At 38.1% G+C, this 16,600-nt stretch overlaps 1 protein-coding gene across 1 annotated transcript in view; it reads left to right on the top strand.

Moving 5' to 3' along the window:
- NELL1 (neural EGFL like 1) overlaps positions 1–16,600 on the top strand; it is a gene marked incomplete at both ends in the record, with an annotated part of 271,483 nt that overhangs the window by 199,491 nt on the left and 55,392 nt on the right. Inside the window, one exon of the mRNA XM_080346184.1 lies at positions 9,466–9,561. Coding sequence (XP_080202310.1) covers positions 9,466–9,561 — 96 coding nt within the window. The remainder of the gene's footprint in view (positions 1–9,465; positions 9,562–16,600) is intronic.

The following is a 16,600-nucleotide window of genomic DNA, read 5'->3' as shown; positions in this document are numbered from 1 at the left end:
TACTGAAAAGCTTTCTGATTTAAAATGCAGATAAGCACTGAGATTGTGTCCTATTAATGGTTATTTGCATGATCTTTTTAAGCCAACAAATGCAAAGGTCAGAAGAAGCGTAGAAGATTGCAAAAGTTAGCCAGACCTGAGAGAATCCTTAATTTAGTGTGGTGTGTTGTAGCAGTGTGTTTGAATCCCTCTTCCCCCAGCTCTTCAACCCATCACTTTGTTGTTTTCTTTGCTATTCTTTCTTTTCCTCCTATGAACTTGATTGGAATGAGACAGAATGCCCTGGGGCATTGCTGATGGGATACAGAGCTTTTCATCTCTTGATTGCCTTCTTGGCGGTGTCTTTAGTGAATTCAAACCTTTATCTGTTAGAGACTGCAAGGTAAGCTAGATTCTGTAAATTGAGATTAACTCTTAATTCTGTTCCTTAATGGGAAAACATCTATATCTGACAGGGCATCTTTCTTGATAGAGAGTAAAGGATGGATGGGTATTGTGGGTGAGCTCTGAAAGCTTCACCTGCTCAAGTCCTTCCTCTTGTGCAGTCAGAGGACTCTGATCTCCAGAACTGACAATTCCCATCCTTCTGGTGTTGGGCAATAGAAAGCAATTGTACTTTGAGAAGGGCATTTTATTTTGGGTGAACTGTCTTGGCAGAATGAGTGAGATTGGAAAGACGATGCAAAAGCCCATTAGAAAATGTTTGCAGAGATTCCACTGTAGCTGTTTCTTGCAGTGTACCAGAAGTGTCACATTAAGACCATGAGAACACCTACATTTTAGTGTGCTCATTTAAAGATACACTGCTTAAGGTCTCTTAATGTCTTTATAAGTTATTTATCTTTAAATGTCGTTGATCCAGAGCAGAAAAACCCATTGCCATTTTATTTTGTATTTTCTCTCTGCCAGTAATGTCACTTCTATGCTATCAATAATTCCTTGATTTCATATTGCATGTTTTGTGCAGCTATCAAACAAGTATTTGTTTTCAGTTCCAGTTGTTATGCTTGCAATAAGACAGTAGCAATCCTCAAAATATACCGCTGAATGTAACATTCGAGAGGTTGTGATTGCACCCAAGCAATGTTCTTGTTTGCAGCCACACTGCTTTCTGAAGTTCATTTGCCATTTAGAAAGATAGTGTTCCTCATACAGAGAATTACCATAAAATAGCTCTTTATTGACATGTTAGACATATTATTGTTACAGCTTATTCAACATTCCACTGTTTTTAATAACATATGATTATTTGAGGATGCTAGGTAGCGTTTCATTAAGCAATACAGAGTAAATCTTTCACACTGAGACAGAATGTTTCCTACAGGTAAATAGACTTGTGTTTTATTGGTGAAGGTGCCTCTCAGTGCTACAAGGTAAAGCAGGAAGAGGGAATTTAAAGACTGGATACCTGTTCCATTAGGGTAGAGTCCGGCTAGTCTTGAGCTCAATGTGCCTGGACTGCAATGGTGGGGACTGGAAGGCTAAGATCAGAGAACTGTAAAACGCAGCTAGAAAACTATTGTGTTGTCTGAATATTCCGTGTACTGTACTAAGGTCAAACAGACCTGAGATTGCATCCATTCTTTACTGATTTTTTTTTTTTTTCTTTTTTTTTCTTCAATGACTTCAATGGTATTTGAATCAAGGTCTTTCTAACATTGTGATAATAGATCAAGTAACGGAAAATGCTTCTATTGTGCTTCTGGAACATGCTTCTTTATCCTTAAATTAAGATTGATTAAGCATAACTGATTTCTAAAGAAACTGTGAGCCACAGTATTGCAGCCGAAGTGGAAACATGTCAGAAGTTTCACCTTCTATCTTGTTGTGTAATGACTGCAGTTTTTAGTAAAGTGTTCTTCTCTCCAGTTTGTTTTGATAACTGCACTGAACATTCTATTAGAATATATAAAAATAGAACTTAGTTGTTATGTTTGTAAATAGAAATGATTTTATGCTCCTTTGTTAGAAACAAAAGTGGGAGTATAAGCAGCGCATTGATGCGGTGCAAAGAAAAACTCCAATAATACGATATGTCATGTCATTTCTCAAAGTAAATTTCAGTTTGGTTTTACAGTTCTAACTGTTGAATTGACTTTTGAAAGATGATGTTCGGCTGGTTTGTAGAAGAAGTATTCTGCCCTATTTTGTCAAGCTTAGTATTAGGTTACTAGGACGACAGCTGCAGTGGACTTAAAATGGTGCACTAAAAATATGAAGAGACTAGCCTTGAGGAAGCAGGGCGGTAAAATGGCAACAAGAATATTTATTTAGCTCAGAATCATCTGCGGATGCGAGAGATGCTTTTGAGAGTGTAATATATCACAGGACACATTTCATTATATTACTTTTGTCTCTTACTGCTTCTATTGATCTTTTTCATATACATTTTAGAAAATTGTCACATATCTGTCCTCAGAGCCATAAAGTAAGCTTGACATCAAAAAGTGTTTTATATATGTCTTTTAACCAATAAAGTAGAATGGACAGATTCTGTCCATTCAGTATGCTGTCTGAATTAATTTAATGAAATACAACTTGTTCATTAGAAAAGGTTTTAGGTGACAATGTATTAACGAAGGTGGATAACTTACACACTCAAAAGTAAGTTCCATTATTGGCGTAATACAAAGGAAATTATTAGTATTTATCACTGTGATGCATTGTACTAATTTTAAGTCATGTCTCATTTTTCAAAAAGAATCAGACATCTCCAACCAAACAGCACTTGAGCCCACCGTGAAAACATCCAGATGAACGGCCTGTTCCTTGAGTACAAATGACTACAACTTGATAGCTTATCAGTCAAGCAGAACACCGGGCACCAAGAGAATTTAACATCATAGAACAGCAAAGAAAGGGCTCAATGCTGCAGGTTCGGTGCCTTCTGAGAGATATGCTCAGCCTTCCAAATTCACCTCAATCTTAATTTTGCAAGTGCTGTGTGACAGAGTGCCCGGTGCTTGAAAAGATTCACTGCTACATCAGCTAAAATAGCCCAGGGACAAAAATCTACAATATAAGTTCACCACTTTGATAAATACTATATATTATGCAAATATATACACACACAAACTCAGAGTATGCATGTATATGCCTGTGTCCCATATCTTTGACATCACTTCTTCCTGCTATATTAATGATTTTCTATAATCCTTCCAGGTACTTTTCTGGTTTGCCCTTTTTCCTTCTTCACTCTCACTGTGTGTTGCCTCCCAAATTTGAAAGAAATCCTTCACGCTTTTGTGAGTGCTTTGAAAAAAACCCTATCTGCAAACCTTGATTCCAAGATCATTGATCTTTGTTCAGATTTAGCTCTAAGTAGTGGTTTTGTGCTACCAGGATTTAGAATTTGATTACGCTAGGCAGCCATTGTGCTAATTCCATTTGTAAAGTACCTGTTATATGCAAAATCTCTAGAAATATGAATCAGGAATAATAACTTTACAATCAGCTGTTAGAAGACCTAAGATTTATAGGTTCTTCCTGAGCGAAACTAACCCTCATACATACCACATGTAAAATCTGAAGCTTAAATTAGGTTGGAAGCCACTCACAAAGGTGATGAACTGCTCAGCTGAGGATTTATCTTCCAGTCTCAGATGTGTTCGCATCCTGATTGCCAGGCTGACCCGCTCTCCCCTTCCTGCTCCAACACGTGGGATGAACATTTTCCAGGATAGTTCTTTTGCCCAAAGTTCACTCCTGCCAGATTTGTCCTTCTCTGACTCCATCCAGCTGTGAAAGGAGTCCAGTGGCATTTGGCAGACTGGGTGTTAAATAAGTCGCACCCTGTATCCAGTGGCTGTAGTTCACTGAACCAAGAAGAGTTTTGTACTTTTATAGATGATAATGTCACACTTGAGTACAGAGAAAAAGAGCAGAAGCTCTGCTGCTCCCTTATTTTGTTTGTGTGCTTTCTCCTCACTTTCTCAGCTGTCCTCTAGACCCGCCTCAGCAACTGGTATCATCTGATTATTCCGGTATTTGGCTTCCATAGTTGGATTGTTATCAACTGTGACCTTGTGCGTACTTGGCTGAGTAAATTCAATCAGCTAATGAAATTGTGGTCTTTCCGTCAATTGATTATCAAATTGCTTGTGTAGTTCTGCTAGCCCATCTCTTTTTCCAAAGCCACACATTTTTGTTTATCCAGACAGTCTGTGCCTGACCCCTTCCTTGCCTTACCTCAATGGAAATGCATTTTCTTTTTTCACCTGACGTGCATTTGAGTCTGGCCAAATACCAGTGGACTTCACGGTCATTTTACTGATCACCCAGCTGAAAAGAAATCACAAAAAAAGCATTTCAAAAGTACAAGAGCAGCCTAGTATGACTTTCTGGCTTGTACTGCCCAGTGTAGCAGTCCCAGACATGCGCTGATTTACAAGGTGAACAAAGGTTATGGGTTTTGCCAAGGAAGTGACCAGGAGGAGCTGTGGTTTGCATTTTGGATAGGGGATGCAGCATGGAACAATGAACCTATGATGAGCACCTCCAAAGAATGGATTTGCTCACCTTCTTTTTTTTTTTACTGTGCCAGTACATAATGTTTAAGCAAGTAAAGGTGTCAGATTGAAATGCCTTTTAATTCCAGTCTTCCAGAAAACTGCAATAAATATAGGGCAGCACTGGCAGTATACCTGCTGCTGTATTTGATCATGAAGTTCAACGTATGCTCCTTGCCGTAGGTATGTAACGCCCCTAAAGCTGATGTATGCATACCCAGCCAGCTGCCAGCTGGTTTGGGATGAACGTGAGCACCCAGTACTTTGGGTAAAAATGCAGAAAAGCTGCAGGTTGCAGTATCGCTGCTCCACACCAGCAGCTGTTATCTCATGAAGGACGTGGTCTCACCTCGAGCCACGTTGCAATTCTCAGTGCAAACAGGCTGGTGGTGACTCTGCTCTGCAGCCATCTGGACAAGCGAGGAGAACTTTGCTTATGGGTTAGTCATTGGATTTATCTGCGATAAATCCAGTATAATACAGGAGTAGGTGTGGATTTGGCCCCTATAAACACATAAAGTAGGTTCTGCTGAACAAACCTGTGTTTGCTTTCTTTAATTAAGAGTTTATCTGTGATACAGAGGCTGGAGTTATTTACAGTTTTAGTATTGCTATATTATTCTCTTTTATACAAACTATAGTACACTTTATCTTTTTCTACAGCGGTTTTCATTTTGTTACTAGTGGAACCTTTTTTGTTTTCAATGCTGTTTCCTTCTTGACTACCAAAGAAATAGGGAAAATCATGAGGGAGAGAAAAACAGTGGAAGAAACCAAAAATACCCACTGCTAAGGCTGCTTTTGAACCTCTTCCATCTCTTTGCTGACAAGATGAAGAGGTCAGCTGCTTAGTAAACAAATTGTTAAGGAATTCTTAAAACATTGCTGTTTGTTACTCAGTGGCGGTGTTGGGATGAAGTGGAAATGGAGATTATCCACTTGATAGAATTCTAGACAGTTGCTTCTGAGTTCAAATTCTCAGAATCTGAGAATTTACTCATTCTCAAATAGAAGACGATGAGCTTGAACAATGGAATGCATCAATTTTAATCAATTTTAATTGTTTTCTTTATTGAAAAATAATGGGTAGATAATACAAAGGAAAAGAAGGGAGTAAAGTATATTATGCCTGTGGTTGCTTTATAGTAGGTCATCGTATATGCCTGTGGTAACATTGTAGTTAGTTACATATTAGCTGTAAAAGCATGGATTATGCTATACCAGGGCAACATCAAGAAAATGGCCTATTAAAAGGTGCATTTAATAAATATATCTCAGTTTGTCAAGTTTTATAAAATAGGAATGCAACAGTAATATCAATATTGTGATGTTTTATTATAGCTTTATTGAAAAGTTTTGTGTGTGTCAAGAAATAATATATATCTGGGGTTTTAGGAAGGTGACTTTTGTGTCTCTTCATAGTCCAGTGACTTTCCTTTAAATTTGTAGGATATTTACTTGTTTTTATTTTAGTTGTGGCTTTCATTCAATACAAATATTTTTACATATTTATAAATATTTGTGTTTTATTTTATAGTGATTACTGTGTTATGCTTGGAAATAAGATGTATTTGCTCAACATGGGGGTTCCATGCTGAGGTACCTGCTGCTGTGCTGCGATACAAACAATTAGAATAATTAAGCCGATTCCTTCCACTTTATAAGGAAGGAGACTGGAACCCAAACTCTTTGGCTTTCCATGAGTATTGTAAGCAGAGGGGCTAAAAAGAGACTAAAATTTGCAGCAGCAGGTGGTACAAAATATTTGAAGCTACTGTTGGCAAGGCTGCCTCACGTAGGCTTTCTTGCACATTACTGCTTAGATCTAGGGAAGAACAAAAGGAACTGAAGGAAGATATCAGGCACATTCCACACCTTCCACTCCAAGAGGCTCTAACTCTGCTGACTTCTCATTTTCCTTCCTGGGGATGTCCGTAACAGCCTCATTGGGAGAGGAGATACTGATAACTGTGTTTACTAGACAGGGGAAAATAAAGTGTACCCCAGCTTGTACCCATCCAGGAGTGCGGTGCCAGGTTTTTGGGGACCTTCAAGATGCTCTTCGTGGAGCTCTGCAGTGAGACTCTCCTGTCTCTGCAACATTATCACAAAAATGACAAATCCCGCAGACATTTTGACTGTTTCCATTCTCTATGGATCTATCATCAAGGAGAACATACATTAAAAATTAAACTTCTCCTCTGTAGAGAAATTATGTCTATTAAGGAAAGGTCTTTATATGAGAAAGGAAGAAATCTGTTAGCACTACAGAGGTCTGTTCACTTTGGCAGAATCCTCCTGAAATCAATAGATGTGGTTTCTTTTACATACGGAATACTGAGTAAGACTCTTAATGATGGAGGTTTACCCTTGTAAACTTTACCCTAATGGCATCCTCACTTAATTTTCCTGCTAAAACCTTTATTGTGAATTCAGTAACCATCCTACTTTTAAATAAGTTTGCTAGCCTGCAAACAGTTTCAGAGACAGGATCTATTTATGGGAATCCATTAGCAAAATACAATCCAGCTGCAATTTGTCTTGTGATAACTTTCTCTGAGTAGGAAGGAGTCTGCAAGCAAGGCTTATAGCTCATAGTTCTGTGGTACTGGTGTGTCCCTGTCACTCCCTCAAATAGAATTTTGATTTTGAGGGGTCTAAACCACAGTGGAAGTCTCAGATCCAAAGCATAAGCCCCAAAGAAAGTAGGTTAGTGAGAACATGGGCACTCCAGTTGATTTACTATTCAGTTGCTGAGCTGCTCCCTGTTGGGTCTTCTTGTCCGTAAGGCATTGATACAGAAGTGATGTAAAGACTTTCCTTAATTAATCTCTTCTACTAAGGGTGTAAATGAAAAACTTCATTGTTGGGGATGACTGAATTTTGATAAAATGTTCCAAAAGCCTTCAGCCGGGAGCAGAACCATTAGAGGAAATAGTTCAAACAAATGAAATTTGGTAAAATTGCTAGCTATTGAAGCTGAGTTCCTGTTATTAGAGGTATGGAGCATTCTTAAAATTCAGAGTAGTGCTTTCAGTATATAGAACCGTGAGCTGTGTTTCTAGCAGCGAAGGAAAGTAGCCTTTAGACAAACATTTTGGTTTTGTAACTACATTCTGAGATTTGTGGGTTTGCTGTTGCTACTTCCTGCAATGCAGGAATTATAGAGGGTTTGTAGAACCATCTGGGCAACAGCAGGGTAATTCTGACACTCTTCCTTGGGGTTTTCTTTTCTTGCATAAAAATATATGAACGAACCACCCCCTAAAAAGCCTGAGCAACAAAGACGAGCACAGTTAATCTGCCACAAAGTCTGATTCTTTCGGTGTCGTGCAGGAATGTATTACTTCTTCATGGAAGTCTCTGCTTAATCTCAGTTTCAAACCAGAAAAAAAATGGGATGGAGACTTTAACTTGTACCTTCTTTAAGAAGGCTGAGACTAGAAATGAGCAAACATTTTTGCAAGAGCTACAGCAGGAATCTTTTGAGTCTCATCATGTTTTTCATATATTTCCCAGCTGTATTCCTACTAGCACTTTCTGCTTTCTGAACAGTTATACTTTTTGACAAATATTTATATGCAAAACTGTATTTATCTTATTTTTTCCCATACGGTAGAAATTGTCTGGTTTTAAAAATAGATGTATTTCAGAAGTTTCCCATATGGAGTGTATACATTGATTAGCAGGAGGATTTACTGGGCAAGAATGGTGCTTCCTCCACACCACGGCCTTGTGCCAGTCACAGGACCACTTAATATGTTCTACTACCATCTCAAAAGCACTTCAGCAGTTTTCTCCCAAGTCATCCTCCATAAAACAGTATGACATGCTACAAATTATACATTTAGAGTAAGGCAGATCTGTATATCAGTTCAATCAAGAGATAGGTTACATGCTTTTTGCCTCTAAGTGGTTAACAATTGTAAAAGATTCTTTTTAATGCTTAATGCTCTATTAACTTTATTTTTCTTTTTGAGGCATTGGAAAATAAATCTTAAATATTTCTTCTGTTATCTAGCCCTTTAAGCCTTTTCATAGCATTCGTAACATCTCTTTGCCAACGCTCCATCTGTGATTTTAGCTTGCAGGAAACACTTTGCAATTCTGTTATTAGCTTAGATGCAGAGAGCTGCTGTTTAAATATTAATTGTGACTTCCCTCGCAAGTGCCGCCGAACCCACTGAGTAACTTGTGAAGTTCAATAAATACGTAGGAGAGCATGGGGAGTGTGGTGTGGGTCAGGCCTGCCCTTAGTCTTAGCAAAGGTCTTGAGTTAACAGTACAAAATAGATCATGTCCTGATGCTTGTCTCGCAAGAAGAGACATGAGATCCAACATTTGTTTCATATCCTAGTTATTGGACAACTGCACTTTTAAAGTATTTTTGTATTGTTGTCAGGAATCGCACTTGAGTAGAGGCATTATCTTGTGTGGCTGAGCCCTTCTCCTCTGTTTTCAGTTGAGTCTCACCCTATTTCATTTCTTGATTCCACAAAATGTACTTTACACTTAAAGTTAAAAAAAAGGAACACATGATGTGTTCATAGAAAATTCAGTAACGTGTATTTGGTCAAAGCGAGAAACAAAGCAGTTAACACCATCTGACCAGCCTGTTTTCTGTGCATCACCTGAGCATTGTAATTGTAATACTCATATTAGGTGTAATTGAAAGAAGATCAGTCTCATTAAAATCGTACGTTCTATTTCTCCCTCTCTTTTTCTTCCAGATGGTTATTAATGTTTTATTGGTGAGGTTGTTTGCCTACGGTGTAATCCAAGGCTTTTCCTCATGTCATTTGAGTTACTCCTCTTTGTGTTTGCAGGTGGACTGAATTTTAATATGTTGAATTCTGTTAATTGCTCAGAATTTAGATGTTTTTATTAGTCTCTTGTAAATATATAATAAATATTTTAAAAAATTAAATAGTACCCTTGTATTACTTTTATTTTTCAGCATTCTGTGAAGAGGGGTGCAGATATGGTGGAACTTGTGTAGCCCCTAACAAATGTGTCTGTCCTTCTGGGTTCACGGGAAGTCATTGCGAGAAAGGTAAAGCTTTCCCAAAACACACTTTCTTCTTCGGTAATGAGAAATATGATATGCTGAATTAAGAAATAATTACTTTCCATTCATTCATTCTGCTTGATATTTTCTCTTCATTGAATATATGACTGTTCCATAGCTGCCTTTTCCTAAATGAAAGCTGGTCTTAAAATAAACATGGACAGTTTTAGACAGTCAGAGATGTATTTGCTTTTGTTTCCAGCAGACACTTAGATAATTAGAGGGGATGGCAAATGAAAAATATTTACTCCACCTATTTCCTGTGGTGCAAGCTCAAGGTCACCTCCTGCTTTTTCTGAATCCAGTTTGCAAATGAGACTAGAATTTGGAAGATATAAGTTTTTCACTTAAAGTTATTGAATTCTTAACATTAAGTCACTGAGGCCACCAATTTTCATAGAATCACAGCCTATTCAAACATATCTCACTAGTGATGATTCATTTCTGCCTTTTCCCAGCTACTTTTCTGTTTCAAGATTAGCTTCTGACAGCCTCATGGGCTCAGCTTTCTGTTCATTTCACAAAGGTCTGTCTACCTTAAATGAGAAGGCAGGGATCTTACAGAATTCCATGTAGGACTGTGACTAGATTCGTTATACAGCAGATTTGGGATTTTATTTTGGTTGGTATTTATTGAGGTTGTATTTCACTTAAATAACCCAATGAGAGTCTTCTGCATTGTATGTTTGTGAATAAACCTTTTGTACTTGCCTTTACTGGTGGAAATAAAGTTAATTGGTAACACAGGTTGCATGATGTTAATGAGGATAAAATTAAAATTGATGAGGTTTTCTTAAAGAAGTAAAAAAAGAAGAAAACCAAGAGATAACTGTTAAAGGATATGTTAAATCACTGGAACCACTTGTTACCTAGAGATCGTTAAGTATTTGGGTGTATCAGCATCTGTTTAATACCTGGCAGTTCTATTATAATACAAAGTAACCTAAGCCCACTTGTCAACAAATCTGCTTTTGAGTAGCTTCTGAAAACTACTAGAGCTTTTTATGGATGTACTTAAATCACTGCCTACTAAGATCCCATCATTTCTAGTTGTCAGCATTGTTTCTAATTATTTGAGAACCAACTAGGGCATTAATATTTTCATATCATCTCGAATAAATTTCAGTACTGCATTTTTCTCGCCTATAGCCTTTGGGTTATTTGTTTTAAATAGAAAAGAGCTCCCAAGCCTCCTGACATTCAGCAATAAGTACCAGCAATATACACGAGAAAGTAATACAAGGAGTTCCAGCCTCAGAGCCCCACCTGCTATAGCTCCCCAGCCTCTCATCCTTCCTGCTAGTTACCCTCTTCCATTTATAATTTCTCATTCCTTTGTAAAACATGTACTGTTCAGGGGGAACTGTGCTTCCAGAGGAACGCATGATACTAGAGGTGTGTTCTACCTATCTGAAAATCTAATAGTGTAAAACCAGTATGTGCTTTGCCCCCCGGTGCCCCGGCTGCCCAGGAGCTTTGTGCTCAACTGCCCACATTGGGTTTCATTCTCCTGACAATGTTCAAACTGTCTTTTTTTCTCTTATAGATGTAGAGGGACTTTCATAACTAGAACACAGAGTCTTTAAACTGTTGAAGTGATGGTTTAAAATTGATGAATGGGTGACATAACCATTGTTGACTCCTATGTTTTTCATGTCTTTTGTATTGTTTTGATCTAAAATATGAGTTAGCGCATGAAGTAAAGGAAAGATGGCAGGCATGGTAGTCTCACTTTATCAAGAAATTTAGAGGTAGATGTCAGGAGGAGTTAGCTTCTGTGTATAAAATCTATATGACCTGAACTAGAAAGATGTTTATTTTTTCCTTTAAAGACGTATAGGATTTACCAGTATGCTACAAGTCAAACTAATGATGGTAACTTCGAGAAATACGATGTGCAAACTGGCTTGAGAATGAAGCTTTGTGTATGAGAAGTTAGCACATTTTAGCTGTGTTAGAGGTTTGAAACCTTCAGATGTCATATACATATTTCAGTGACAAAGCGCGTATCAGATGTGTGTGAGAACAGCTTCAGCCTTCCAAACGTGCGTGTCCCAGAAAAACTAAATGTTGAGAGTAGAAATGTGATGAACCACCTTTGAGGCAAAGCTTCTTACCTGCTGACTCCTTGATGAAAGAATGCTCTTAAGAAGAGAAGATACTTCCATTATAGTCTCACTGCAGTTTGCTGCAGTGTTCTTAGAGGACATCTAAAATATCCAAAAACCATCATATTTTTTTTCCTTATCTGTAATGTTAGAAACAAGCACTTTGTTAAATTTAACATACAATAGCACTCCCTCAATCGTTATGACATAGACCGAAGCCAGTGAAATGGTGGGACATCACTTTAAATCAAAGCTTAAATGTTCCTGGTAAAATCTTCTCTGAAGCTCATGGTGATCTGATGCATATTAGAAGTAAAATTATGTGTTTTGGTAATGTATTCTATTCACCATAGTGCATTTAAAAATGTCCTTCAAACCAACAACACAGCAATTCATCATATATTACTTGTAAGATGAAAGGACTCATCACTGGCTAAAAACAGTATAATCCAAATTGTCTTCAACTTCATTTAAAGTGTAAACTGAGCCAGTAATTAGAAATGTTGTTGAAAAACAGGTGCATTTACTTCTGAATGTGGATCATATGTTACTTATCATTTCTGACTGCCTGGTTGAAATGATGATATTGGATTAATTAAAAATTCAGAGATATTTGAGAAGGGCAGGATTTATGTTGGTAGTTTACTCAGGTGAAATTAAAATGCACATTTAAGGCTTATGTAAAATATGTAATTCAACATACTGCTACGAATTACCTCTTGCCAATTGCTTTGCCTGAGATGAGGAATCGTCTTAGCGGTTGAGGGGCTGCCTTTTCATTTTGAAGGTGAACTGCAAATTGATGTTGAGAGATACCAAGTAATTCCTCCTTCTACCTTTTCTTTATAACGCTGTTTCTTTAAGCGTGTGCTCGATGCTTCTTACAGAATTGTTACTGTTTTCTGCTTAGGATCTGATTCTATCTTCTAATCAATTTTTTGTTTGTTGGTTTTGTGTTTAGCTGGTTAGGGCTGAAATCAATGATCTCTGTGATCATTACTATTTGTGATCATATTTAACATGGTTCCGATAACTGTGCTAGAATTTTTTCTTACATGAGAATTTGTGCTGATATAGCTATATGGTTCCAGCACGTACATGCCTGGCGGCCGAGCTGGAGATATGCATCCTTAACTCAGTGTTACACTGTTGGCTCAGGCCCAGGTGCATCCTTGGCAGGGATCCTGTTAAAGGCTTCTGAGAGACTTTCTGGTGTGCAGAGAGGAATGCAAACGCTGTACTCTGTGAGAGTTGTTGGCAGCGTGGATTCAAATGCCCTAATTTTCCATCCAGTCATGTTTTCTCCTTCTCGTGCTTTTGCAACACTAAAAGAAAATCCCGTCATTCCTTGAGTTGCGTTTCCCTCTCTGCGGACGAGCAGGTCAGTGGAGTTTTAATACGTTTTTTTTTAGACAGGGTTGGCCGTTATTCTGTGTTTGTGGACTTTTAGTCACTGTTGCCACTGAAGTGGTGAGGATGAGATAGGCAGGACAATCTGATATCAAAGGCAGGAGTAAAGAGGTGATTGTCTAGGAATTGCAGGCGTTCCGTGAGTGCCTACTTGCATATGGTGGAGTCCTCTATGTGTTCCTACAAAATACACAACAACTTCTCTACCGCTCGGGGATGGTGACCAGTGGTGGCAGAAATTCATACTGGTTAATACCAGTATGAATTATAACTTTGGGCAATGAGCATGAAACAGCAGAAGGCCTTGAAGTGATGGGTTCCCAACTAGGGGCAAGTCAAAGAAAGTGTGGTATTTTTCCAAAAGCTGCAGGAGGGCTTTGGGCAGTGGTGGGACATAACTTCCAAAAGGGATTCACAACAGTTGCACTGCATTTTGCTCCCCTGGCTCCCGTAAGCAACTCTCTGAGCCTGGTACACGATGAATGCGGAATATGATTCTGGTAGATTAGAAGGACGTTGTGTAGGCTGGAGCTCAGACATCTAAATATTTTTGTGGTACCCACTTGTGTATTTATAGTCTTTGTAAAGCACCAGAGAACAGTTTTCACACAGAATAATAGGATGTTGTCAGAGAATTACCTGCTGATTGTAAACCACCAGAAGCAAGGATAAGGCATGGCAGTGAAGCATCAGGATGTGGTAATTCTGGTGTTATTCTCTGTGTTGTTGTGGCCTATGTGTGCAAAAGATTGACTGATATTGGGGTGAGAGGTCATTTTTCAGTATGCACCGTGGCTGAGAAATGGGCTTTGAATCCAAATAATTACATTGTGAGTGGAAAAAAAAAAATCAGCACTTTTAGTATTGCATAATAGTTACATATGGATTCTTCAGTGCAGTCATAGATTTCACAGATGTGCAATAAAATGCTGCTGTGCTTTTTATCTTGAAGTTGGGTATGTCATGTATATGTCATGAAAATGAGGAAGAATTTAGCTGATTTGTTTCTTAATAGTTGGCAGTATCTGGAGTTGTTGTCTAAGAAACCACATACTACTTTGTGTACTTGTCTCTTAAATTGCTGCTTCTGGAATATATTGTCTTCTGCAGTCCTTGGGGTAATATCCCCTACAGTCTGTATTCCTTTGGGCCCTGGAGACAGAAGAAACAACAACAAAAAAGTGAGAATTGTATTTCTGTGTGCTATTTCTTTGATTCCTGAGCTGGATCAGTCCTTAGGTGTGTAGCTATCACAGACATTTCACTTGAGAAACCTGGTTTAAAAAATAAGCAAGCAAAACCCAAAGCAAAGCGAAGAAAGAGATTTTTCAGTGAGTACGGTAAGCTAAATGTCAAAACTCCCTACCTTTCTCTATCTCGGGTCTTTCGTAAAATACAAAGCAAGGTTTATTTTGGGAAACAAACCAGCTGTGCAGCTGTGGGCACAAGGCTTTGCATGAGATTCTTTCTTAAGCCTCTCATTTCAAGGTGAGGCAAAGCCAGGATCGTGCGAGATAGGAGGGGTGAAGTGAATGATGCTTAGCTTATTACAGAAAATGATGGTTGTGGTTGATATGGCACTCCTGAGGGTGTGACAGATCCAGAGAAGGCAGATGCTCCAGGTGGCTGAGGTTACCCCGCTCCATTTGCTGCCAAGCTGTTTACTGCATTTGCCCCACTGGTCCTTACTGCAAAATGGCAAGAGGTGATATCTTAATGTGATAGAAGAAACAAAGCTGTCATTCGTAAAGATATCAGGGAATAGATCAAAGAATATCTACTAGAAAAATCTGATTAAGACGGTCTCTGAGGATCAAGGGGACATCTGTCTGCAAATCAACAAATAACTCTCTGTGGCAGAAAGAGTTATTAATCTCACAACGCCCAGTCAAAGAAAAGTGAAATCTCCCAGATCAAGAACTCCATTTGTCCCCCCAGCTGACCAGAGCATGAGGAGACTGGACCCATTTTTGTAGTGCTTACACTGCCTTATAGACCATAAAAGTTTCTTTTTAAAAGCTAGGAAAAACACTGAACAGACACTTCTTTTTTAAAAGGTATATTTTTATGTTGATGCATAGTTTGTTTGTTATGTTCAGGTGTCTGAATCTATATATTTTTGTTTGTTTGCAATGAAAGGAATATCAGGTGTCTGAATCTATATATTTTTGTTTGTTTGCAATGAAAGGAATATCTGGTATATTAATCTTTTATGTTAGCTAAGATGATATCTTGACATTCCAGGTAACAAATGGTTCTAATATTCTAATGTTTTATTATTTGTATCACTTGTGGTTATAAAATATTTCTTTTCTAGTTTTCTGACTTCATGAAGGACATAGTTGTTTGGGGTTTTTTTAAGCCATAAGATTTTTTTTTTCCCCTTTGGTCCCTAGAGCTTGCACTTAGAAATTGGGTAGTATTATATTGCTTATCCTGGCTGGGATTATGCTTGCTATTCTAGGCTCCTTCAATTTGAATTTCTCCACTCAAATTCCATTCTTCTCACTCTGGCCAATGTCTACATGCCAGCTGGACACATCAGGTGTTACTGAAGAATGCAGTTTTATCTGTACAAGAGAAAGACAAGATTTAGCTAGTTGCCATTTGATTTGCATTTAGATTCATGCAAAGCAAAGTAATCAACAGGTAGTTTCTGTTGATCAAACTTTATAGTGCACACAAGATCCAAACCTGGATTCTAAAATCTTTATTCTCTTGCCTTAAATGTTAAGAAAAATCCCTTTAGATAGAGCCTTGGCATGCCATCTTTCTTTGTCTTCCAGTTTCTGTTCTGGATGTTCTTGGATTAATATCTTTTGAAGATCCATGGTAGAACTTAGTATAGAGCTTGCAAAAATAGCTGCTATGTTTTATTACTCCTTAGTTATCCTACTAGTGAACTGAAAATACATGTGGTATTTAAAGAAATTAATGGATGGGATTTCATGAAGTGTCAGTGGCTTTGCATCTTCCTTTTCTGATGGAGCAATAGGTTTGACTTCTTGATGGTAAGTGCTTTGGAAGGGAAGGAAAAGAGTGGGAAACTAAGAAGGAGATGGATGGCTCACCTAGATCTCCAGTGATACAGAAGGAGAAACTCCAAACAATGTTATGTCATCTCCTTTAGATTCAGGTACCCTGCCAAAGTGTCAGGTAGTAACCTGTGTTCAATCTGTTGAAAAGCTGTTAGCAGTTGTCTTGAAATTAGAGATGAATGGTCTTTGTAGCAGTATGGAGAGAGCTGACTGAATTTATATTAAAATTTGACTTTTTGATGTGGTAAGGATTAATAAACATGGCTTTTTAGTGCATCAGAGTTTAGTGATTGAGTTCTACATGAGAAACATCCTCTGCCACAATTAAGTTGAATTTTCAAAAGACCCTTCACAGACCAAGGCTTAATAAACTACAGGAAGTTTTGGAAAATGCAGGAGTATAAGAACACTGTTCAGATGAACGCTTCCATGAACTGTGCCAGTTGATGTGTCTCTGCAAGCGTCCTT

This window comes from Nesoenas mayeri (genome assembly GCF_963082525.1).
Source record: "Nesoenas mayeri genome assembly, chromosome: 5".
Taxonomy (NCBI): Eukaryota; Metazoa; Chordata; class Aves; order Columbiformes; family Columbidae; genus Nesoenas; species Nesoenas mayeri.
This window is presented reverse-complemented; position numbering and strand designations above follow the sequence as displayed.